Source organism: Cebus imitator, unplaced genomic scaffold, assembly GCF_001604975.1.
Source record: "Cebus imitator isolate Cc_AM_T3 unplaced genomic scaffold, Cebus_imitator-1.0 Scaffold231, whole genome shotgun sequence".
Taxonomy (NCBI): domain Eukaryota; kingdom Metazoa; phylum Chordata; class Mammalia; order Primates; family Cebidae; genus Cebus; species Cebus imitator.
The window spans coordinates 2622305-2646196 of record NW_016107546.1 but is presented as its reverse complement, the minus strand read 5'-3'; the positions used below and the strand labels follow the sequence as shown (position 1 = coordinate 2646196).

Sequence of the window (23892 nt, the reverse complement as noted above, 5' to 3'; positions counted from 1 at the left end):
CATGGTCACTGTTAAAACTCACTAAATGCTAATGAAAAAACCCTTCTTAGATATATAATACCTAATTGATTTAAATTGAACACTTTTGATATATTTTCCATATTATTAGATACATTTTTCCTTGTATAGCTAGTCGCAGATTGAAGTTCAGCATTAATTTTAATGATATTAAAAGACATTATCGGCTGGGCGCAGTGGCTAACGCCTGTAATCCCAGCACTTCGGGAGGCCGAGGTGGGCAGATCACAAGGTCAAGAGTTCAAGACCAGCCTGGTCAACGTGGTGAAACCCCATCTCTACTAAAAATACAAAAATTAGCTGTTGTGTGGTGGCATGTGCCTGTAATCCCAGCTGCTCAGGAGGATGAGGCAGGAGAATCATTTAAACCAGGGAGGCAGAGGTTGCAGGAAGCTGAGATTGCACCATTGCACTCCAGCCTGGGCAACTAAAGCGAAACTCCATCTCAAAAAAATAAATAAAGTATAATTCCTAAAAAATAAAAAGAAAAAGACATTATCATCAACACTTAAACAGAAAAATTTTGAGAGATGCACGTACATATACTTGTGCACCTACAAAGAGTGATTTTCTGCCTAATGTGTTATAAGGGCACATAAGAAAGTTTTTGAATAGGCTGGGTGTGGTGGCTCATGCCTATAATCCTAGCACTTTGGGAGGCTGATTCAGGTGGATCACAAGTTTAGGAGTTTGAAACCAGCCTGGCCAACATGGTGAAACCCTGTCTCTACTAAAAAATACAAAAATTAGCTAGGTGTCATGGCATGCACCTGTAGTCCCAGGTACTCAGAAGGCTGAGGCAGGAGAATCGCTTGAACCCAGGAGGCAGAGGTTAGAATGAGTGGAGATAGCACCACTGCCCTCCAACCTGGGTGACAGAATAAGACTCCATCTCAAAAAAAAAAAAAGCTCTTGAATAAACAAGGATTATTCTTCCAAGAATCAAATGTAGCTGTGTACCTTGTAACAAGTGCAGTCCACTTACTGATACAACACTCAAAGACAAGTCTGTATATTGATTGGTTCTTTCAAATTTTTTACCTCAGTTTCTTTTTGAATACTTGTAGAAAGAATGATGACACTGATGGCTATTTTGATTTCTTTTTTATATTCTTTTCTCCTTGTTTCATTTTTAGAAATATGTAATAATTAAATGTTATTATACGTTAAAGTGTGTTGACTTACACTGAGCTATGTTAATAAATTATTTCCAATGTGTTTCTACCAACAGGTTGGCGATAGTATTGTTCACAAAGCCAGAGAGACCTTGGAACGAGCTATTAAACTGGTGAATGATACCAAGAAATGGGGTGCTAGGGTTGTGTATGGTGATACTGACAGGTAATGGATGTTTGGTTTTGTAGTTGTCTTTTTGCATCTCTCCAAATCTTCATTTCAGTGTTTAAAATGGCTTAAGGGAATCCTTTCCAAAAATCAGAGTTCTACCTGAGTCCTTTCCAGTCCTTATGATCTCATGATCAGAGTTAACACAGATCCTGATTTAGCAGATATGATTTTAAGAGACAGTTTTTGTCCTAAGCCACAAACTGAAGATTGCTATGGCTTCCCTCTAGGTTGCTCTTGGCCAAGTAGATAGTGATCTATAAACTGTGTACACAGGAGTCTAGTTTATTTAAAGAAACTACTTTTAGTGTGAATAATGCCTCTAATGTAGCTGCAACTCTCAGAATTTAAGTGTATATATTAAAATAATTAACTGTTTTTGAAGGACAGTTGCAAGACCTGTGAATGGTTACCTTACCACTAGGCCCCAAAATATGTTGACCTTCTAAGAGAAGTGCATATAGGCAAATACAGTTTTCCATTTGATTCCAGAGGGTTCACAGACTTCCTCAAGCCCATTATTAATGGATTGGCAAATGACGTGCCTGCATTTGAAGGCACATTATTAATAATGTAAGTTATTAACACCAGCTTGCATGTTTCCTTGCTTGCTGTGATATTTTTCAGGTTTCAGTTATTTATGTAACATCTTATTTGTATGGCTTATTGAAATTATTCTAAAATGTAGGCATTATGCAAATTTCTTACAGTGAAATTTTTCCCGTATTGGAGACTTAGAGTCACAATGTGATCATGCTAAGAGCACTTGCCTCAAAACCTCTGATCTCTTTATAGTCCAACAGAGCAATAGGAGATAATGCTTCTAATCATTAAATAGCTTATAAGTAATCTTTGAACTGCATTTAGTCTTCTCCAGTTCTTTAAAATGTTCATACAGTCAGCATAATCATATTAATACTGAATGAGACCTTGCTTCATATAGCAGCTGTTTCATTACCAGCAAGTGGGGATAGTTTCAAATTATCGAGACCCTAATTATCCATATTCTCTTATTTAGGGAAAAAATTAATCCTTTAAATTTTTTATTTTAATTCAGGGGCTATCCATGTCAGTTGTTTGTTTTTGGTAAAAACACAACACTCAGAAGTCAGCATGATTCTGATTGTAGTTGTATTATTTACCCTTTAAGATCTTTAAAAAGTCAAGCTACAAAAATTATAGACTCACAGAATGTCAGAGCTGGAAGGGATTTTGATATTTAGGCCAGCAGTTTTCATATTATTGGGAGAGCTTAGAATGTGCCTTAAGTGATACTTATTAAGAACAAATTTCCCTAGGATAAGAAATTTAAGATCTTGCAACTAGTCAGTAAAGAGCCATAAATTGACATTCAGTGTTTTGATTCCTAGCTTTCTTTCTCCATCAGATTCTATAGTTATTATATGATTCCAGTCAAACAAAATTTACTTGCAGTGTCATTAAAACTTTTGATCACCATTCACTACCTGATGGCATTCAACAAATATTGGCCAGGCACAGTGGCTCATGCTTGTAATCCTAGCATTTCGAGAGGCCAAGACAGGTGGATTGCCTGAGCCCAGAAGTTCAAGACCAGGTTGGGCAACAAAGTGCAACCCTGTCTCTATAAAAAATTAAAAAATTAGCCAGACATAGTGGTGCACACTTGTACTCCTAGCTACTTGGGTGGCTGTGAGGTGGAAGGATCGCTTGAACCCCAGAGTTCAAGGCTGTAGTGAGCCATGATCATGCCACTGTACTACAGCCTGGATGACAGAATAAGACCATCTCAAAAACAAAAAAACCCAAATGTTTAGTGACATCTGTATGAGGGCAATTCACAGTAGTATCACCCTGGCAGAATACAAATAAGTTCTTGAAGGGGAACCAAAAAAAAGTCAGTACCATAGTCTTTGGCCCCACGGCGCCCATTCCTACCCAACAATATTTTACTCCTTAGTAATTACTTTCTCTTATTAAATATAAATTTAATTTTTTTCCCTTGGAAGGACAGTAATGATAAAAGGTTGAGAAACACTGCTCTTGGGATATTAGGTATTGCTTGGTGGAGTGAAAAAGAGTTCCCAACCGAGAGTGAAGAGACCTGGATTCTCTTTCTAGCTATACTCCTAGATGATGGCATGGCCACTAATAAGTCATTTAACGTCTCTGAGGCTTAGTTGCCTCATCATCAAAATGAAGGAAATCTAATAGACAAAGGTAAATGACCTTCCAATTATGATGACATTCCAGTTATACTTTTAGTTATTTTTAAATGTACTATAAATTATTGTTGACTGTAATCGCTCTGTTGTGCTATCAAATACTAGGTCTTATTCATTCTAACTGTATTTTTGTACCTATTAACCATCCCCACACATACACACTACCCTTCCTAGCCCCTGGCAGCCTAGAAACTCATTTTAAAACAGTCTTTCGTATTGTAGGCTAGTCACTTCCATTCTGTCACATGACAAAAAACTTCTGCTAATTCTGTCCAGCTTTCTTGAAGTTTAGCTCCAAATCAAATTGGCCAAAACAGCTTAGACAGATTCAAACAAACTCACATTACTGGGTAAAATCTCAAATCTCAAATATAGACCCTATAATAATAACTTTTTTTTTTTTTTTTTTTTGAGACAGTCTCGCTCTGTTGCCCAGGCTGGAGTTCAGTGGCATGATCTCAGCTCACTGCAACCTCCACCTCCCAGGTTCAAGCGATTCTCCTGCCTCAGCATCCTGAATAGCTGGAACTATAGGCATGCGCCACCATGCCCAGCTAATTTTTGTATTTTTAGTAGAGACAGGGTTTCACTGTGTTGGCTAGGCTGGTCTTGAACTCCTGACCTTGTGATCTGCCCACCTCGGCCTCCCAAAGTGCTGGGATTACAGGCTTGAGCCACTGCACCTGGCCAATAATAACTTTTAAGATGTAAAGTATATGTACCTTAATTTCTTTATCTTTATTATGGAATTATAATTCTTAGCAGAATGTATAATATGTAAGAAAATATAAAAATGTATAGGCCCAAGTTACCAACGACTATGCCAGTCAAGATATAGAACACTTTTTATCACCCTAAAAAGTTATCTCCCTACCCCTTTGCAATGACTCCATTATCCTTACTCCATACCCTACACAACCACGTATCTAATTTTTATTATCATAGCTTAGTTTTGCCTATAATAAAACTGTATAGAAATGTGTGTATGTCCACCGATTTTAAAATGTTGCATTCATCATTGCATCTGAACATTTTAATAATAATCTTTCATAAAAACAGTTTGGCAGTTGCACATGAAGTTCAACATACCCTTAGCATCCAGCAGTTCCACTCCTTGATGCTTATCTAAGAAAATGAAAACCTATGTCCACACAAAAACTTGTGTATGATCTTCATTGGGGCTTTGTTTTGTAATAGTTCAAAACTGCAAAATATCTAAATGTCTATTACTGATTGATTTGGATAAGCAAATTGTGGTATATCCATATAGTGGAGTACTACTCAATAATAGAAAAAAAAAAAAAAACAGTTGCTGTTATTCTAACACCATGGATGAATCTCAAAATATGCCGAGTGAAAGAACACAGATATAAAATAGTACATACTATATAGTTTCATTTTATAAAATTTTTATTTATTTATTTAGAGATAGGGTCTCACTATATTGCCCAGGCCCATCTCAAACTCCTGGCCTCAGGCAGTTCTCCCACTTCAGCCTCCAGAGTTGCTAGTATTACAGGCAAAAGCTACTGTACCCAGCCCATTTATATACAATTATTGGGAAAAAAAACCCCATAGTAACAGAAAGCAAGTCTTATGTATTGAACCTGGGGCCAGGAATAGACTGAAGAATTATTGTTAAGGAGTACAAGGAGGTTGAGGCTGCAGTAAGCCATAATTATGCCACTGCAATCCAACCTCAGTAACAGAGTGAGATCCTGTCTCTTAAAAAAAATATTTTTAAAATAAGGTAGCATTTCGTATAAGTGAGCATCAGATGGTCTATAAACAAACCCCAAAAACCTTCAGATGGTTCAAAGTATAGCCTAAATTGAAGGCCTAATTAACTAAGGCATTTTTGTTCTGCCTTAGTGAATGTTGAAATTAATTCATATTGAGACAATATTGAGAAAATAAACAGATACGTGAGAGACGGTATGAACAAAAGAATAACAGAAATAATACAACAGAATCAGATCCACAGTAGCTCCATCAATTAGAAGATACCAGGTATCACATAAATTTTAAAGTAAGTAGAGCCGGGCACGGTGGCTTCATTTTAGAGACCTGAAGTAGAGTTGAATAGACTGCTTTTTTCCTTTCTTTTAATTTTTCATATTAAGCTCTTAGACAAGAGCTGTCTCCAGTATTAGCAGGGACTTTTTCCAAAGCATTTAATGTCTTTTCACTAAAAGTACAAGTGAAGATGAACTTTATAATCCATCTTACTTAAATATTATATTTATTAACCATTACTTCTGCTGGTGGTCAGGTTGTAGTATATACTGAGATAGAATAAAAACATGCCTAATGCATTTTATCAGTTATTTTTTAGTATATTTTGTATTAGTATTTTTTATTCTTATAATTCAGTATTATTCATTACCAAATAATATGATCCATTATAGCAAATGAAAAGATTTACAGATATACACAAATGTTTGTAATGTCTTTTTTCTAAATGATATACAGATGTTGATTTTCTTTGTGTCATTTTCTGTTTTCTAACTATTCTTCAGTGAACATACATTACAGAATATATGTCTTTTTTTGTTGTTGTTGTTGAGACGGAGTCTCACTCTGTCACCCAGGCTGGAGTGCAATGGTGCAATCTTGGCTTACTGCCACCTCCACCTCCCAGGTTCAAACGATTCTCCTGCCTCAGCCTCCCAAGTAGCTGGGACTACAAGCAAGCGCTACAATGCCTGGCTAATTTTTGTAATTTTTTCGTAAAGATGGGGTTTCACCCTGTTAGTGAGAATGGTCTCGAAATCCTGACCTCAGGTGATCCACCCTCCTTGGCCTCCCAAAGTGCTGGATTATAGGTGTGACCTACCATGCCTGGCCGATCTCTGTCTTTTTAAAGTTGAGTGGTTCTGGCCTTAAGGAAACTTCTCCCATGTCACAAGTACATCTTTCATTTCCTTGTAATCACATCGTTTCTTATTTTGTGATGTATTTAATGTACCACAGTGATCCCCAACTTTTTTTTTTGAGATGGAGTCTCGCTCTGTCGCCCAGGCTGTAGTGCAATAGTGCAGTCTCAGTTCACTGCAATCTCTGCCTCCCAGGCTCAAGCGATTTTCCTGCCTCAGCCTCCCAAGTTGCTGGGATTATAGGCACACGTCACCGCGCTTGGTTAATCTTTGTATTTTTAGTAGAGACAGGGTTTCACCATGTTGGTCAGGCTGGTCTTGAACTCCTGACCTCAGATAATCTACCACCTCAGCCTCCCAAAGTGCCAGGATTACAGACGTGAGCCATCGTGCCTGGACCACAGCAGTCCCCAACCTTTTTAGCACCAGGGATCGGTTGCATGGAAGACAGTTTTTCCACAGACCAGGTGGTTTCGGGATGAAACTATTCCACCTCAGATCATCAGGCATTAGATTCTCGTAAGGTATATACAACCTTCACTTGTGCGCAGTTCACAATAGGGTTTATGCTCCAATGAGACTCTAATGCTGCCATTGGTCTAACTGATCTGCTACTGATCACAGACTGACTTGTATTAATCTGTGGCCTAGGGATTAGGGACCCCTGGTGTACCATACAAAGCCTTAAATGTCCAGGGATGATCCAGGACTTTCTTAGCAACCTGGGATATCTGAGCTGATCTGTGTAGCTAAGTTAGAAATATTGGATGTCTTAAAATATGTGTAATGAGACATATCATGAGTACACAAGGAATGTAATAAAACAGGAAAGCTTACATAGGAAACATCTTAAAAAAAGTAAATAGGAGAAAGGGAGAGTTTTACTTGGCAATAGACAGAGTCATAGCCAGGAAAGTTACTCTTGATAAAATTTTTGTTACACTGACTTCTTCATTACCTTACTTTATTTTTAATCCCCTTAGTATGTTTGTGCTACTGAAAGGAGCCACTAAGGAGCAGTCTTTTAAGATTGGTCAGGAAATTGCCGAAGCTGTAACTGCTACCAATCCTAAACCAGTGAAATTGAAGTTTGAAAAGGTAAGAGGAATGTATTATTAGTAATGACGTACAAAATTCACATACCTTCCAGAGACCTCTGACTTGTTCAGTTCATTTTCAGAATCACTAACAGTATATGGGTCTATTAAAGTATTTAATTTGGGCCAGATGCAGTGGCTCATGTCTGTAATTCTGGCACTTTGGGAAGCCGAAGCAGGAGGATTGCTTGAGACTAGGAGTTTGAGACCAGCCTGGACAACATAGCCAGACACCGTCTCTACAAAAATTAAAAAGTTAACCAGGCATAGTGGCACATGCCCATAGTCCCAGCTATTTCAGAGGTTGAAGTGGGTGGATCACTTGAGCCCAGGAGTTCAATGTTACAGTGAACTGTGATTGACCAGTGCACTCCAGCCTGGGCAACAAAGTAAGACCCTGTCTCTTTAAAAAATATATATATATTACATTTTAAATATTTTCTCTTTTGTATAATTTTCTCAAAATTTGTTTAGTAATGTATATATGTAAGGAAATGAAAATTTGTTCCAGTATTATTATGTAACAGATCATCCTCAAACTTAATGGTGTAAAAGAGCCAGCATTTCATTCTGCTCACAGATTTTATGGCTCAGGAATGCAGACAATTGGAATGGCTTTTCTCTGCTGCACAATGTCTAGTTCCTCAGCTGAGATGACTTAAAGGTTAGGGGTTACCTAATCAACAACTAAGAGCTGAAACCATTTGAAGCTTGCTCACCATCATGCCTGGTGGTTGATGCTGGCTGCTGGTTGGGACATCAGCTGCAACACCTACCAGTGGCCTTTCACTGGTGCTGCTGTTCTCCCTCACAACATGAGGTTTGCTTTCTAGGTATGAACATCCCAAAGAGAAACAGACAAAAGTTGCCTTGTTTTTTGTGACCCAGGCTCAAAGTCACACAATGTCACACTCCTCTCTAGATTTAAGGGGAGTGAACATAGACCGCACCATTAATAGGAAGAATATCAAAGTCACATTGTAAGAAGACCACGTAGGAAGGAAGATACATTCTTTCTTTGCAAAACAAAGTCTACCAAAGGGACTTTTCAACTATTTTTTCACTTACCTTTAGATATCAAATATATATTTCTTTCTTTCTGTATAAAAGATACTTAGCCTATGGCCAGGCATTGTGGCTCACACCTGTAATCCCAGCACTTTGGGAGGCTGAGGCAAGTGGATCACGTGAGGTCAGGAGTTCGAGACCAGCCTGGCCAATGTGGCGAAACCCTGTCTCTACTAAAAAATAGCAGGTGCCTGTAATCCCAGCTACTCAGAAGGCTGAGGCAGGAGAATCACTTGAACCCAGGAAGAGAAGGGTGCAGTGAGCCAAGACTGCACCATTGTCCAGCTTGGTGGACAGAGCAAGACTCTGTCTCAAAAAAAAAAAAAAGATACTTAGCCTAGAAACTGTGTGGAATACAAAGAAGCATAAGACACAGTCCTGCCCTCTAAGAGTCAGTAATCTAAAAGGAAAGGTTTGGAGTGCATATAACCAATCTCTTTTGTTATAAACATAACAGAAAGCATCATTGCTTAAACACTGCTTAAACACTGTGAGAGTGCACAGGAAAGGAGGAGGGAGACTCCATATAGGAAGTAACAGTTCATCGTTGTCCTGAAAAATGGCTAGAATTTCAATAGGCAGACATGGGGCTACAATCGTTCTGCACAGAAGAATATGGCATGTATGGAATTGGAAAAGCACAATATAGAAATACAGGATAGCAGGAGACAGATCTGGAAAAATAAAGTTCAGACCAGACTGTAGAATGTCTTGAACGCCAAGCTAAAGTGTTTAAATTTTATTCAGTAAAGGTTATTGTCTTAGCCTGTTTATGCTGCTATAAAAGAATATTAATACCATGTTACTTAGGTTAAGTTACTTGACACTTTTATTCAAGCCTTCCATATTCTTAATATTTTCCAAACTAAGAGAGAGGTGCTAAAATCTGTAGCTATAATCATGGATTTGCTTGTCTCTACCTTTTAGTTCTGTCTGTTGATATTTCATATATTTCAAAGTCTTCTTCTTAGATGACTACATATTTAGGATTATGTATCCTCTTGATGAATTGATACATTTATCTTTGATAATATTCCTTGCCTTGAAATCTGCTTTTTCTGATATTAATGTAGCTACTACTCCAGCTTTCTTTTGATTAGTGTTAGCATATACGGTTATGCATTGTTTAATGAGGAGGATGCGGAGAAATGCATTGTTGGGCAGTTTTGTTGTGCAAACATCAACAATGTACTAATCTAGATGATGAAGCCTACTAAACACCTAGGTTATCAGGTATAGCCTATGGCTCCTAGGCCATAAACCTGTACAGCATGTTATTGCACTGAATACTGTAGGCAGCTATAACACAGTGGTAAGTATGAATTTAAAAATGGAAAATTACAGTATAAATATGGTATTGTAATCTTACCTGACCACCCATATGATCATGTTGTCCACAGTTCACTGAAACGTCTTCATGTAGCCTATGACTATATATCTTTTTTCATTTTAAAAACTGTCAACCTATTTAGCTCCTTATTTTTAAAGTGGGTTTCTAACAGATAGCTTATAATTTGGTCTTACTTTTTTTATCCAGGATAATTTCTGCCTGTTAATTGGTATGCTTTGACCATTTGCATTTAATGTGATTAATGATAAAGCTCAGGTATTCCACAGTATATACATATTTCAAAACAACATGATGTATATTATACATATATACAATTTTTGTCACTTAAAAAATAAATAGGCCAGGCATGGTGGCTCAATACCTGTAATCCCAGCACTTTGAGAGGCCATGGTGGGCAGAACACTTAAGCCCAGGAGTTTGAGACCAGCCTGGAAAACATGGCAAAACCCTGCCCCTACCAAAAAAAATATATATATGTATATGCTTATATATATTATATATATATTTAAAAAATATATATATATATATTATATAGCAAAAATTATTCAGGCATGGTAGCATGCGCTTGTAGTCTCAGCTACTCAGGAGGCTGAGGTGGGAGGAAGGAGGATTGCATGAGCCCAGGAGACAGAGGTTGCAGTGAACTGAGATTGGGCCACTGCACACCAGCCCAGGTGACAGAGTGAGACTCTATGAATAAACATTTTACAAAAGAAAAAGCTTGGGGCAGGGAAAAGGACCAAATTAGTAACATTAAAAAAAAAATTGACATCTATCATTGATTCAGGAGTTCCATTTCAAGGAATTTATTCTATGGATTGGTTCACACAAGATTGTTTACTGGAACACCTTATAATTCCAAAAGATTGAAAACATCCTAAATGACCCATAGTAGGTAACTGATGTTTAAATTATGATAACCTTCATACAATGAACTACTATGTAGCTACAAAATAAAATGAGCTTTCTGTACTAGGATGGAATGCTTTCCAAAATAAATTATGAAATAAGCAAAGGGCAGAATGGTGTATATGACAAGCTATTATTGTGGTGAGAAGGCAGCTGTATAAGTACATGAATTTGCATAGAATATTTCTGGAAGAATACACAGGAAATCAGCACAGGATGCCTCTAAGGAGGAGGAAGTAGAAGCTACGGGGCTTTTAACTGTAGGTTCTGATAACTTTTTGTACCATATGTAGATGTTACTTGTAACTTTTTAGTTGTTAAGGAAGATATGAGAGAGCAGTGCTGGTTGAGGTAGGAACAAAACTGGTAGTGCAAGAAACAGAGTGAGCAAGTGGTAACAATGTAAAGACAATTCATTTTGTATGCTTTTGCCCCCACCTGTTATATCATGCATTTGTTGGGCCCTAAGTCAAAGACATAAAAATAAAATATTCTTGGTGAGGGGAAAATAGTTATTAAGAGGCATTTTGTTAATTTTACCACAGGTATATTTGCCTTGTGTTTTACAAACAAAAAAGAGGTATGTGGGTTACATGTATGAAACACTGGATCAGAAGGACCCGGTATTTGATGCAAAAGGAATAGAAACAGTTAGAAGAGATTCCTGCCCTGCTGTTTCTAAGGTAAGGTTTATCTATCTTGTCTTCATCTGTAAGAAATAAGTGATAATAAAATGTAACTATCCTTAAACATACATCTACGTGAAGGAACTATAGCCTATATAATTATATATAACTATTATAACTATAGGAGAAACTACATGAATTTTGAGAATTTCAGTTTAGTTTAGTTTTTGTTTGAGACAGGGTCTCACTTTGTCACCCAGGCTGGAGTGCAGTAGTCCAGTCCTGGCTCATTGCAGCCTTGACCTCCTCGGCACAGGCAGTCTTTTTGCCTCAGCCTCCCGAGCACCTAGGATTTTATTTCTAACAAAAACAATTTATTTGATTTTAGTCTCAAAACATGAAAGTTTTTTGGCTATTGCCTGGATATGTCATAGTATAACAACTCCCAAAAGCAGAGCAGTATAAAGAAGAGAAACAGACCAGATGTGGTGGCTCATACCTGTAATCCCAGCACTTTGGGAGGCTGAGGCTAATTGATTTCCAAACAATTAGCTATAAATTACTCAAATTTCTCAACCATAATAACCATGATATTTTGGCTTTTTCTTTACTCAGGCCTGGACTCCTTCTATAGCAAAACAAAAATAAACGGTGTAAATGGGAATAGCACTCTATATACTATATACTGTTTTATGAGGGCATTAAAAGCATAATGGATAATATTAATATATTGTGTCATACATATATGTGAATTTGGGATTTTTTAAGCACTATTCCTGGAAGAGATATAATCCAGTAACTTCTTTCTCTGCAGGCAGAATTGTACCTAAGCTAAATTAATCAGCTTATTGTATAAATATCCATCAGTTCCAGTATTCAGAATAAGATACACAGCTTTCACCTAGAACTAACTTAAATTTAATCTGCTTACATAAATCCACTCCATGCTTGTTATTTCCTAGGAGAAACCTCCAACACAGAAAATTCTGTCACAGTTATTTATCTAAACACTATAAAAAGTGAAAACTGCTGATTTTGATTTGACTGTGTGATGATCTTTAAACTTCTCTGTGCTTTCTGTGACTGAAGCAAGACCCTTTCTATACTGGTAAATAAAAAACAGTACATGAAATTGTGTCTGGTTTCTTGTGCCTAGAAACCAGTTTTGACTATTTAAAAAAGAAAAAATTGGCTGGGCGCGGTGGCACACGCCTGTAATCCCAGCACTTTGGGAGGCTGAGGCAGGTGGATCACAAGGTCAAGAGATCGAGACCATCCTAGCCAACATGGTGAAACCCTCTCTTTACTAAAAATACAAAAATTAGCTGGGTGTGGTAGTTCACACCTGTAGTCCCAGCTACTCAGGAGGCTGAGGCAGGAGAATCGCTTGAACCCAGGAGGTGGAGGTTGCAGTGAGCCAAGATTATACCATTGCATTCCAGTCTGATGACAGAGTGAGACTCCATCTCAAAAAAAAAAAAAAAAAACTTAAATGTTTTATGTTGCTTATCACATAGTAAATGTTAATCTGCATGTTATTCTAAATGAACTACATGATATTCTATTTTTAGAAATAACAAGCTCTATAAAGTCTCAAATAACTTTCATTTTCTAATAATTTTTATTATACCATCATTGTAAGTAACAGATTATTTAGGTAGGTTAGCAAGTTACCCAGTAGTTACATAACTGAAAGTATAATAACAATGGTGAAATACACTAGGAGATATTTTATCTTTACTTGCTTATCTTTTTTGTTTTAAGATACTTGAGCGTTCTCTAAAGCTGCTATTTGAAACAAGAGATATAAGTCTAATTAAACAATATGTTCAGCGACAATGTATGAAGCTTCTGGAAGGAAAGGCCAGCATACAAGACTTTATCTTTGCCAAGGAATACAGAGGAAGTTTTTCTTATAAACCAGGAGCTTGTGTGCCAGCCCTTGAACTTACAAGGTAATGATATCCTCAGTACCTTGCCAGGATAGTCCTGGGGTTCTGCACAAGTCTAGAGTAAATGAAGAGACACTTAGTCCACAGACACAGAACACAATTGTTTCTCTACCTGCACACATGAAGCCTCACTGAAAGTTAGTGAATACTCCCTCATACTTTGTAAGGTGTGAAGAGGAAATCCTCTTTTGGGCTTTCCTTGGGAAACTTACGCAAAGAAATTGTGACTCAGTGCTTGATTCATTTGTTTTTCCCACATTCAAAACCACTAGGTAGTCATTAATATTGATCTACCAAAGCATTTAGATGGTATCATTCTGGAATGAGATAGTTTAACCCCCTAAATTTTCTCTTTCATGACAGATGTATGATAGTTCTTATTCTTAGGGGATAAAATACATCTTTTTCCCACCCCCAGAGGCAGGGTCTCACTTTATCACCAAGGCTGGAAAGCAGTGGTGCAGTCACAGCTCACTGCAGCCTTGATCTCCCAGGCTGAAGCAATCCTCCTACATCAGCCTCTCAAGTAGCTGGGATAACAGGTGTGTACCATTATGGCTGGCTCATTTTTTTGTGTGTGGAGACGGGGGTCTCACTATGTTGCCCAAGCTGGTCTCAAACTTCTGGGCTCAGGCGATGCTCCCACGTTGTCCTCCCAAAGTGCTAGGATTACAGGCATGAGCCCCCAGCTAAAGTATATCTTAAGCTAGTTGATATCTGCGAACTCTTTATTTACAGAGTAATTTTTAAACTCTTGTAGCATATCTACGCTTGGTGTCAATTAAGCAAAATGTATATTCCCAAAGAAATAGTCTATTTTAAAGTGTCTTTTGTAGTTTTTTCATGATTTTATTATTGTTTAAATCTGACTTAACTTGCGAGAAAGGTGACTTCCATGACAGTATTTGGGTGTTTTTTTTTTTTTTTGGATTTGAATAGGAAAATGCTAACTTATGACCGGCGCTCTGAGCCTCAAGTTGGGGAGCGAGTGCCATACGTCATCATTTATGGGGCCCCTGGAGTACCACTTATCCAGCTTGTCAGACGCCCAGTGGAAGTCCTGCAGGACCCGACTCTAAGACTGAATGCCACTTATTATATTACCAAGCAAATCCTTCCACCTTTGGCAAGAATCTTCTCACTTATTGGTATTGATGTCTTCAGCTGGTATCATGAATTACCAAGGGTAAGCTTACCAAATAGTACATGTGCTCTAACTATGGAGAGATTTCACTTCAAATTTTCAGTAGAACTAAAGATTTTATGTGCTATTGATGTGGGAGTGCTGGGAAGAGAAGAGCGTGGTCCCTTTAATGATACGGAAAGCGGGAAGGAAAGTGCTGGGTAGAGAAAGGTGGGTCCCTGGCCAGAGCGCCACTCCATGGACCTAGGTGAGACTAGGTACTCCTGCTTTCACACCCAAATGTTGCATTTTCCAATACCATCCTGGCCTGCCACACCCCAATCCTAGGCCTATAAAAATCCAAGACCCTAGCAGGCAGACACACAAGCAGCTAGCCAGAAGAGCACACGGAGAGGCACTGGCATGCTGGGAGCCCACTGATCTGCAGGAAAAGGTGGAGTTTGGCCAGGGCAGTCAGAGAAGAGACAGGCCTCATAGCAGCCCTGTTTCACTATGAGAGCAAAGCAGATCATCTATCTTAAACTGGAAAAGATGCCATGCTTTTCTGGTTTCCTAAAAGTATTCTAAAAACACCTTCCTTGTTTTTGTCAGGTTTGTCTAAAAAAAATTTTTTTAAATAAATAAAAAATAAAAACATCTTCTTAGCTTCAAGGTGGCCAAATTATAGATATTTAAAATAAATCCCACAGTGATTTCAGTGGTAAACAGCCAAAGAATAATGTAGAGTAAACTAGTTAGAAGATAAATGGAGAACAAAAATTCCTTTGAAATGAATGTCTAAGAAAGCTGTAGGATTTAGTATCTAGACAAAGCCCTGAAGAAACCAGCCTAAAGAAGTATTGCAATGGTGAAATAGCATTACAGTTGGTCCCCAGCTTATCATGGTTCAGCTTAAGATTTTTCTACAAAAGTGATATGCATTCAGTAGAAACAATAGTTCAAGTACCCATACAACCATTCTGTTTTTTTTTTCAGTACAGTATTCAATAAATTCCATGAGATATTCAACACTTTATTATAAAATAGCTTTGTGTTAGATGATCTTGCCCAACTGTAATTTACTGTAAGTGTTCTGAGCACATATCCTAGCTTTAAGACAGGAAACTCAGATTCTTTATTACTAACGTTCGTTTCATCACCAGCAAGAATGTTAAACCAATGACATTTGTAAGAGGCGAACCTAGTAACTTTTACAAAGTGATGTAAAAGACATTAGGAGAATATTGCAAAAGTGTAATAATGATATGGTAATGTTATTTCAGTGTAAAAAGAGTACCAGAAGACAGATCTCTGAAAACAGCCTTAACTTCAAATGAAGAATTCTTATGACATGTATCTAATTAAATTTGAAATGCTCCAGGTTCACTTTGGCTTGAGTTCTGCACTCCATTGCCTAAAAGTTGTTTTAACCTTCCACTTACTTTTTTTCCATGGCCTAATGTGCAGCTTCAGACAGTATCCGCTCTTACCCTGGATTTCTTTTATTGTCCTCTATGATGTCCATTGCCCTAGATGATCTCATACATCTATGTGTCTCAATCAAAAAACTGAGTGGCAAGAGACCTTATTTTTCCCCAAAGAAAAAAAGAACAGTGTATCTGATAATATTAAGATGTAAGTTCCATGAAAGCAAGGACTTCATTCATTCCTATAGCTCCAGTGTCTGGAACAGTGCCTGGCACACAGTAGCCACCCAACATTTGTTGAATGAGTGAGTGAGTGAATGAATGAATGCCTGAGTAAACCTCTAATCAGCATGAAAATAGTATCTCTGATGTGAAGCTGACTCAGACTTAACTTCTGAATGGATGTTTTTGTAGATCCATAAAGCTTCCAGCTCTTCGCGAAGTGAACCTGAAGGGCGGAAAGGCACTATTTCACAATATTTTACTACCTTACACTGTCCTGTGTGTGATGATCTAACTCAGCATGGCATCTGTAGTAAATGTCGGAGCCAACCTCAGCATGTTGCAGTCATCCTCAACCAAGAAATCCGGGAGATGGAACGTAAACAGGAGCAACTTGTAAAGGTATGCTTTTGTTCCATAGACCTGGAATTATAAGCAGTCTGATTTTACAGGAAGATATAGTCAACTCTACAATTAAGAATAAGATATGAAACTGATGTGTAAAGTGAAATGAGAGTCTAAATGATAAACTTCCTAAAAATCTCAAAAGTATCATAAACTATTAATAATAGTTTAATTTGTTTTATAACTTTTTTTATGGAATAGTGTGTTGTGTGTGTGTGTTTTTTTTTTTTAAGGTGGGAACAGCGAGAGAATGTGTTGTGTTTAATAGCTAGAACAAGAATGACCATCCATCCAATTTCTTTTTTTGTTGTTTTTTTGGAGATGAAGTCTCATTCTGTTGCTCAGGCTGGAGTGCAGTGACGCAATCTCAGCTCACTACAACCTTCGCCTCCCAGATTCAAGCAATTCTCCTGCCTCAGCCTCCCGAGTAGCTGGGACAACAGGCACACACTGCCACACCCGGCTAATTTTTTGTATTTTTAGCAGAGGTGGGGTTTCACTGTGTTGCCTAGGCTGGTCTCAAACTTCTGAGCTCAGGCAGTCCGCCCACCTTGGCCTCCCAAAGTGGGTGAGCCACCATGCCCAACTCCAATTTCTTTTATCATATAGGTTGAGCATCCCTAATTGAAAAAAATCAAAATTCAAAATGTTCCAGATTCTGAAAGTTTTTGAACACCAACATGACTCTCAAAGGAAATGCTCATGAGAGCATTTCAGAGTTCAGATTTTCAGATTAGTGATACTCAACCAGTAAGTATAATTCACATATTCCAAAATCTGAAAAAATTTGAAATCTGAAATACTTCTGGTCCTAAGCATTTCAAATAAGGGATATTCAGTATTAAAAAAAAAAAAGAAAGAAAGCAAACAACTCAATTGCTCTATTAGTGCTTACCATTCTTTTAAAAAAAAAAAATTAGTTGTGTTAGAGAATTGCTTGCTAGTAAACTTGGAAGGTTTACAATTCTGTGAGTCCAGATTGATGATTAATAGCATGATTGAGTCATACTGTGTGCCAGAGATTGTTCTAGGCACTCTTCCAGGTGAGTGACACAGAGAGTTTTAAGTGATTTGCATGTTATACTGCTGATAAGTGGCTGAGGGGAATATAGACATAAAATAAAAAGATGATTTTTCAATTATGAGAATTCTAGCAGAAATAACAAACATCTCGAACTAAGTTGGAGAATGAAATCTAAAGAAAAGTTTCCCACCTCATATCCCTTGATAAAATCCTTACTCCTTAGTATGGTTGATAAGTCATCTTTGTTTACCTGCTACCCGTCTGTCACCATTTCTCGCTCTGTGTCACACTCTACCTCCACCCATACCATACCGAACTTCTTTTGGGTCTGTGAATGCCCCTTGCCTCCTCCTCCTCCTAGCCTTTAAACACCCTGCACCTTCTGTCAGGAACACTTTGCTCTACCCATCCCACCCTACCCCCATCATCTGAGGACTGGGTGAAGCATGCAGTAGGCTCCTGCCATAATCTTCTCTGCTTCATTGTAATTTGGGGTTTGTCTGTCTCCCTCACTAATAGCAAATGAGCCAATGAGGACAGAGGCCCTGTTCTTTCACTGTCAAATCAGTTATGCCTAGCATATAGCCAAGTCCATGGGGCTGGTCTGTAAACATTTATTGAATGAATGAACAACTTCCTGCTAAATGAATGATTAAAGAAGGAATACATTACTGGAGTTACACCAACCACCTTTCAGCCATTTTGTGCCAGTTTTGTGGTTCTAGTCAGCACAGCCACTGAAGTCACTGAGTGCTCCCAGCTTCTGTTTATTTTATAGGTTTCTGTCCTGATGGCAGCAGCCAACTTTCATAGAAAATTCCCTCGCTGGATCCTAGTATGAGGCCCAGATGAGAGCAGGACTTCCAGAGCCCTGCTGAGCTCAGGCTGTTAAATGGGCCTTTCCTAGACCTTTTATGTTTTTCTGCACTCAGTGACAAACACATCACTACTTGGTGCCATCAGTTTACCCAGTGCCCATCCCCTTCAACATAAGGTGTTTGGTTTGTTGTTGTTGTTTTGAGGCAAGGTCTCCCTTTGTCACCCAGACAGAAGTGCAGTGGCATGATCGCAGCTCACTGCAGCCTCAACCTCCCAGGCTCAAGTCAACCTCCCAGCTCAGCCTCCCAAGCAGCTGGGACTACAGGAATATGCCACCATGCTTGACTAACTTTTTTCTTTTTTTAGTAAGACATATCTTACTATGTTGTCCAGTCTGGACTCAAACTGTTGGACTCAAGCAGTCCTCCCACCTCAGCTGGGATTACGGGCATGAACCAACATGCCCGGCCATCTTATTTCTTATAAAAATATAGTTTAAAAGAAAGCGATGCCACAGCCATAAAAAAGAACAAAATTTGCCAGGCGTGGTAGCTTATGCCTGTAATCGCAGCATTTTGGGCGGCCGAGGCAGGCGAATCCCCTGAGGTCAGGATTTCGAGACCAGCCTGACCAACATGAAGAAACCTCGTCTCTACTAAAAATAAAAAATTCGCCAGGCACGGTGGCACATGCCTGTAATCCCAGCTACTCATTAGGCTGAGGCAGGAGAATCACTTGAACCTAAGAGGCAGAGGTTGCACTGAGCTGAGATTGTGCCATTGCACTCCAGCCTGGGCAACAAGAGCAAAACTCTGTCTCAAAAAATCATGTCCTTTGCAGCAATATGTATGCACCTGGAGCCATTATCCTAAGCAAATTAACACAGAAACAGAAAACCAAATATGCATGTTCTCACATATAAGTTCTCACATATATTAAACATTGGGGAGTAATGGACATAAAGATGGGAACAGTAAACACTAGGGATTCCAAAAGCGGGATAGGGAGAGGAAAACTGAAAAACAGCTGTCAGGTCCTACATTTACTCCTTGGGCAACAGGATCATTAGAAGTCCAAACCTCAGCATCACACAATACACCCATGTAACAAACCTACATGTGCACCCTTAGATCTAAAATTTTTATTAACAAAAAGTGATGCTATTTATAAATAATGATGGTTTGTCATCTTTCAAGAGTTATTTTAATTTGAGGTGTTTTTCAGGAATGTTCAAATGAATGTCTCCCCATGCACTAATTTGTAGAAATTTTTAATGAAGCAGAAATTGCTAGAGATGTAATGAGAATTAGAAACACATCAAAACAGATTTTACATCATTCTCAGTCCAAGACCAATCACGTAATCAGAAATAAGTGAAATTATTGAAATTCTAAACATTGTAAGTAAGACCTTTTGATTATATATCAAACTCTGTAACACAGTACCGAAAACTATACTTAAGTGCTTCTGGAATGCTTTAAAAATGGCCATATCTGGCCAGGCATGGTGGCTCATGCCTGTAATCCCAACACTTTGGGAGACCAAGGCAGGTAGATCACCTGAGGTCAGGAGTTTGAGGCATTTGGCCAACATGGAGAAACCCCAGCATTACTAAAAAATACAAAAATTAGCCAGGCACAGTGTCATAAGCCTTGTACTCACAACTACTCGGGAGGCTGAATCAGGAAAATCACTTGAACCCAGGAGGCAGAAGCTGCAGTGAGCCGATTGCACCACTGACCTCCAGCCTGGGTAACAGAGCAAGCCTCTGTCAAAAAAAAAAAAAAAAAAAAAAAAAAAAAAAAAAAAAAAAAAAAAAAAAAAAAAATCATAGTCTTTAAAGAAAGCCTCAGCTGGGCCTTGTGGCTCACACCTGTAATCCCATCACTTTGGGATGCTGAGGTGGGAGGATCACTTGAGGTCAGGAGTTCAATACCAGCCTAGCCAACATGACAAAACCCCATCTCTGCTAAAAATACAAAAATCAGCTGGGCATGATGGCAGGCGCCTGTAATCCCAGCTACTTGGGAGGTTGAGGCAGGAGGTGGAGGTTACAGTGAGCCAAAATTGTGCCACTGCACTCCAGCCTAGGCAACAGAGTGAGACTCTATCTCAAAAAAAATAAAAAGCCTCAATACATTTCAAAAAGTAGAAATATTACAAATCAATGTAATACAATGCAATGCTATAAAAATGATAATTACAAACTAAAAAAAAAAAAGTGATCTTTCCACTTGCAAATTCTGTTAAACAAAATGAAAACACTGCCAATCAGATTCTAGATGGCAGATCTCATAGAAAAATTCACCTAAACACTGTTCATCATAAACATGAAAGAATGAAAGCAAATGAATTAAGCATCGGACTGATTTTTTTTGAGACAGAGTCTCACTCTGTCACCCAGGCTGGGTTGCAGTGGCGTGATCTTCGCTTACTGCAACCTCTGCCTCCCAGGTTCCAGTGATACTGCTGCCTCAGCCTCCTTACAGGTGCGCACCACCACACCCAGCTAATTTTTGTATTTTTAGTGAAGATGGTTTCACCACGGGAGCCAGGCTGGTCTCAAACTCTTGACCTCAGGTGATCCACCCATCTCGGCCTCCAAAAGCTCTAGGATTGAGGCGTGAGCCACCACGCCCAGCCTTGACTGAATTTTTTTAAAACAAGAAAGCCAAAGGATAGTAAAAATAATAAAGATTAAAGCAGATATTTGTTAAGTGCCTGCCTCCCTATAAGCTACAAAGTAGATATCCAGCTTGGGGCATTTAAAGTTTTAAATGTAAGCCTGAATCAAGCTATAATGCTCAGGGTTTAAATCACCAGTAAAGGATCTTGAAACTAAACACTGAGTTAAATTTAGTGAGTCAAGTAATTCCATCCCGGCTTATTTATCAGACAAGCACAGAAAGGGCTTAAATATTTATCAGTTTGTCCTGGCACCTGAATGTAACTGCAATTCATAGAGCTGTAATACAGAAATTCTATATTTGGGAATAGATTTGAGTCTCTTGGCAGAGATGTAATTAGCAAAGGCTTCATATCATAGAACAGCATACTCAGTCTTCATGGAGCATACTGAAGCACATGTTTCTAAGCAGTCTGCTTGTGACAATATCATAATATTGGATACAGTAACCAGTCTACTGAGAAAAAAAGTGCCCTTCGGTTGACTGGAAGATAACTGGGGCAAAGAACAAAAATGTACTGGCCTGTGAGCCACCTCTAAAACTGAAACCCTTTGATAAATATAGATCAAAGAATTTGCTAGAGCATATCTGATTTCTCTTAAAAGACAGTCCAGAGTAGTTGCTGCCATTTGGTATTGCTTTTTAAAATCACTTGTCTACACTATTCAGGTGAAAAGTTGGCCTGCATTTTCTTAACCCTTGGGAGTCCTCACTGGCATCCTTATTTTTTTATGTTCATGTTGTAATCTTTTTTTAGCTGTATATGCAACCTGAGGCTTTAAGTATTTTTAAAAATCTGATCATTGTGTAAAACATAATGCTTCTTTTAAAAATTGCCTTATGATTTATTATTTTCTTTAAGATCAGTCTTATACATCCAGATCATCTGGGAGCCTTAAGAAATACAAATTCTTAGGCTTTCATGCCCAGAGATTCTGATTCATTATGGGTCTGGGATGGGGCATTTGTTTATTTTCAAGCTCATTGAACACTGATCTATACCACTACTTTCAAATTCACATCATTTGATTTCTTTCATATTGGCTTTTCAATTCTGGAATAAGAAAAAATAACTTTTTTTATGATTGACATACGAGGATATAGTCTAAGTAATTTGAAACAAATTGTGTGTATAGTTCATTTAAGAGACATTCTTTGGTAATTGGGTAGCTTATGTGGATTTTAATAGGATTCCATTGTAAATGGAAGTTAATCTCAGGAATGAAATGAATTCTTGGGGAAATTTGTATTATGTGTGTACAAAATAATATCCTTTAGAAATGTCTCAACATAGGGTAGTATTGGCTTCTAAGAGATGAAAATTAATAAAAGTTTTTATATTATATGTCATATGTCTGCCAGTAATCTGTGTAAAAATGTGTTGTTTACACATGTGCATAAAAACTTTCCTATTTTTTTTATTTCTCTTATGCTTTCAGATATGCAGGAACTGTACAGGTTGCTTTGATCGACACATCCCATGTGTTTCTCTGAACTGCCCAGTACTTTTCAAACTCTCCCGAGTAAATAGAGAACTGTCCAAGGCACCATATCTCCGGCAATTACTAGACCAGTTTTAAATTGTCAATGTCACAGAATTACAGGTGCTATTTTTTTTTCAGTGTTTACCACTAAACTGTTGTGCATGGTGCTTTTTAACTTTCATCGAGTCAAGGATGTTCACTGTCTGTCTGTTATCTGAAGACTATGAAGACTTCTATGCTAACTGAATTAAAAATTGTACTTGTTGATCTCTGAATAGCTCACTTCTTATAATGTACAAATTCCTCATTCTGTCACCTTTTTAACATTGTTTTATAATGCAGGTGTTGGATTTGCTCCAGTATGTGTACCATCTTGTAAATCCATTTGACTAGATCATGTTTACTTCCCTGTGGAAGGAGCACTGAAAACCTCTTAAAGAAAAAACATTCGTGTGTTTTCCTTGAACAGTCTGTATCAAGACGTGTTACTTCGAGATATCCATTTGCTTTATAATTTTGACTGCAAAATATTTTGTAAATACACTTTTTTACTTTTCAAACAACTGAGTAAAATAATGTGCAATGACTTTTATACAAATGATTTTCAAGTTGTTTGGTATATTTCCTCTAGGTTTTGCTTGACTCAAAGTAGATCGTTATTTTGATCAAACTGTGCAAACACAGTAGTACCATGTGTAGCATTTTGAAACATTATTTTTTAAAAAAAAAATGCTGTCTTGCTTTAGCTATTAATGGGGCATTGTGAGGAACTGTGCAAAGACATTTTTGTTACAAACCTGTGGGCCTGTTGCAATACTTTAAAAATAAAAAATTTTATTCCATTTGCTTGTTTTGTATAGACATTTCTATTGCTTCTAAATATGCTTAAAATATTTTCTTTCCTTACGTACTGTACAGTTAATCTTATTTGCCATCATCTTGAACACAAAATGTGTATTTAGAATATTTGTATAACTGTGTAAAATAAAAAAGGAATTATGTGGTCAGTGCGTTGTTTTTTAAACTGGAAATCATTTTGTTTTAAAAGTTAATGGAAACCATATTAAAATTGAATAAAATATGAAATATAGCAGTGTGCCTTCATGTTTTTTATAAGCCTACATTGGTTACATCTTACCCTAGCCATTTCTGAGTTTTAATGAAGTATTTAACACTTTTTTATATCCTGTTTCATATTGCAATTTCCTTACTAAAACTTCAGGGTTAAAACAAAAAGGCAGCAAAAATAGGAAAAT

The 23892-nt window shown here is 37.8% G+C and overlaps 1 protein-coding gene across 1 annotated transcript; it reads left to right on the top strand.

Annotated features, from left to right (window-relative positions):
* The first annotated feature begins 1123 nt into the window (after positions 1–1123).
* LOC108281763 (DNA polymerase zeta catalytic subunit-like) lies at positions 1124–23725 on the top strand. Its single transcript, XM_037727453.1, has 8 exons — positions 1124–1359; positions 7426–7540; positions 11413–11550; positions 13258–13448; positions 14385–14631; positions 16410–16619; positions 22592–22756; positions 22979–23725. The coding sequence occupies exons 1-7, from the start codon at positions 1232–1234 to the stop codon at positions 22730–22732; spliced, it is 1170 nt and encodes a 389-aa protein (XP_037583381.1). The 5' UTR covers positions 1124–1231; the 3' UTR covers positions 22733–22756; positions 22979–23725.
* Positions 23726–23892: the final 167 nt, after the last annotated feature.